The 3,248-nt window shown below is 30.3% G+C and overlaps 1 protein-coding gene across 1 annotated transcript; it reads left to right on the top strand.

Moving 5' to 3' along the window:
- Positions 1 to 408: 408 nt before the first annotated feature.
- Positions 409 to 1,987, top strand: LOC21384059 (reticulocalbin-2; the record flags this gene model as incomplete). Its single annotated transcript, XM_010092897.2, has 5 exons — positions 409 to 511; positions 604 to 669; positions 769 to 924; positions 1,433 to 1,529; positions 1,862 to 1,987. Coding segments are annotated over 5 exons (548 nt in total), but the record flags the coding sequence as incomplete, so codon positions are not given.
- Between the last annotated feature and the right edge of the window lie 1,261 nt (positions 1,988 to 3,248).

The raw sequence follows: 3,248 nt of genomic DNA, 5'->3' as shown, positions 1-3,248 counted from the left end.
CTACTAATAAGAAATGTTTCTCAAAATGATATTCAGAAATATTTTAGTCATCTTCAAATTGAAAATGATTGGGGTAAAGTCTAAGAGCAAAAACTATTGAAATTTAGGCCCAAAACGAATAACACTATATACTAAGTTGTTCTTTTGGAGTGTAATTTGAGTGTAGTTTTTGAGTTGAATTTGAGTTATAACTTGAGTTGAAGTTAAAACTTGAATAAAGTTGAGTAAAATTGAATAAAGTTAAAACTTAAAAGAACGTGAATTTGAATAAAGTTAAAACTTGAGTTGTCTTTTTTTGAGTTTTTTGGACAAATGAACATGCTAAGTAATTAAGGTGAAGTGATACGAGGTTTTAAAGACAAAACTAACGATGCTTTGAAATATTGTATTTTCTTTGTTGCCAAACAGAGAAAAATGGCATGGGCCATGGAGAAGCTGGATGGTGGAAACAGCAGTTTGTTAACGCCGACGTCGATCGAAACGGTTCCCTCTCCTTTGATGAGTTCAAAGAGTAAGTTCTTCTCTGTCATTCCATTATTTTTTCACTTTTTCTTTCCTTAATGGTGGAGTTTAAACAATACAAGCCTTGTTTGTTCTTTGCAGTTTTTTGCACCCAGAAGACAGTGACAACGAAGAAATCAAGAAATGGCTACTCACAGAAAAACTAGAGTAATTTTTCCTTTTCCCATTTAATCTAACCACATTAAGGCTTTATTTATACATCCTTTTGATCTGAGCTTTACCCTTTTCATCTAAATATATATGTAGGCGAATGGACTATGACAAAGATGGGAAACTAAGTTTTGTAGAGTTTTGTGACCATACTTATGATATTTACAAGAACTATGTTGAGTATGAAACTGCCGGGCGTCGTGTGCCAAAACCTGAAGAGAAGTTTTCAGAGCTTGATTTGGACAAGGACAGGTATACACATGATGGTTTCGTTTACTTCGCGAGTTTAAACTTATACGTGGATTTTTTATAATTTGAATTGGTTTTAGTTGTAAGGTTTAAAATAGAAAATAAAGTTTGAACTAACGTTGGTTACATTATTAAAACTAAGGGTTTTTACGAAATGGAATGTGAATGAAAACACTGATTTGGATTGCTTTTTAGGTTCAGACTCATGAAAACCCTCCAAACAAATGGGCACTATATATAATTGCTTGGCCCCACAAGATTTTTTCTTTTCGCAAATTGTGTAGACATATCTAGTGAATGTTTGGTTTATGGATTCAGAATTATTTTTGATTTACGTGTGTTTTTTGTGTGAAAAAATACTGTAGTGAACCACGAATCATAATTTGAATTATGACACGAATACACCAACCAAACGCAAACCTAATTTGTCCTAACAAGATACGAATTAGAAGAAATAAACCCATGTGTGGATTATTTTCTCATTTTGATGATTCCATAACGTACTTGACAGATTCTTGACAGTGGAGGAACTGATTCCCATACTCGGTTACCTTCACCCTGGAGAACTGTCGTATGCCAAATATTATGCCAGTTATTTGATTCATGAGGTTAGTGACATTGAAAAATGTCCTTATATAACGCTTTTGTAAGCTATGGCAAAAATAACACCATTTGCCACAACGTATTTCTAGATTATTAGATTTTCATCAAACTCCGTTAAATTTTGTATCTTTTTTTTTTAAATGGTTATAATATGATATGACGGTTTAAAAACATTCCATACTAGTAAGTATATATTTATATTTTAATTATGGAATACTTAAATCTTAAATGGCTTTTTAAATGAAATATATTTATATTGTAATTATGGAAGACTTAAATTCTAAATAGCTTTTTAAATGAGTTGGTTTTTGGTTTTTTTTTTTTTTCTTTCTTTCAGGCTGATGATAACAAGGATGGGAATTTAACACTTGAAGAGATGCTCAACCACGAGTATATTTTCTATAGCACAGTCTATGATGATAGCCATGAGAATTCTGAGGATGATTTGCATGACGAATTATGAAACGTACTTTCTGTAATGTTTAATTATATGTACCAATAGAAGGAAGATTTTAGATTTTTTTTTTTTTTGTTTCTATCACTTGACATTTAGTTGTAGTTTGTAGAAACTTTAATGCCAATTAACAACAGTGTTATTTTATGTTCAATTCCTTTTTATTTTATCTTCCCTTGTTTGAGTTACTTTTATTTTATGTTCAAATATTCATTCCTTTCGCTTTCAAGTTAATTATCGTTTTATTTTTATTTTTTTTTTCATTTTTCCTTGTTTAATGTTTGCTAAGAGTAATCAAGAAATATTTCCAAGTGGATTACTAGATATAAAATAATTTCAGAGTATAATATTTTAAAAAACCTGAAAGTGTACGGTATAAAAATATAAGTATCCCGTATAAAAATATAAGTATCCCAAATAAAAATACATCTTTTCCCTGGTGAACGACATAAAATCTAAAAAACAGTTGTAACTTAAAAAACGACAACAAAACCGATACCAACTTGAAAACAACATTAATGGAAAAACGACATTAAGTGGACAGAAGACCACTAATCGAATCCAGAATGAACACGAAACGACATTAATTGGATAAGCGAGTGCACCTAAAAAACGATGACAAACTCGATAAATAACAGTAAATGAAAAACGACAAAGAAATGAAGCTGGAAGACGATGATAATCTATAAAGGACGACAGGCGAACAGACAACAAAATACAAATGAACACAAAAACGACATTAACTTGACAAAAGACTGCGACTGGAAAAGGGCAACAAACACTATAAACAACATAACTGTAAAAATTTAGTCTAAAAAAATATTTAACTGTAAAAACAACACGAAATTTAAAATAGTAAAAATCAAATCAATTGTATTAACTGACATCTAATGGAAAAATAATATAATATACAAACAACAGCAACTAAGAAACAAGGATAATCTCAATAAACGAAATTCATCCGAGAACGCCACAAAGGATATGTAATCAGAATAAGTGATAAACAGAGATAATTTTAAACGACAATAATATGTTAAACGACTCAGACAGAAGACTGCATTGATAGAAAACGACATCAAGATGTTAAACGACAACATAATAAAAAAAAATCAACTTCAAAACCAAATATAGTACAAAGAAAACGACATCAACATTTTTGTATTTGTCCGACAAATTTGACGATCCTCATGAAATTTAAGCGACATTAACATTTTAATTTTTTGATACATCCGGGTTCCATAAAATCGATGATTTTTTGGACTTGTATAGT

Source organism: Morus notabilis, unplaced genomic scaffold (assembly GCF_000414095.1).
Source record: "Morus notabilis unplaced genomic scaffold, ASM41409v2 Scaffold3458, whole genome shotgun sequence".
NCBI lineage: Eukaryota > Viridiplantae > Streptophyta > Magnoliopsida > Rosales > Moraceae > Morus > Morus notabilis.
The sequence above is the reverse complement of the archived record's forward strand: the minus strand, read 5'-3'. Positions and strand labels throughout refer to the sequence as shown.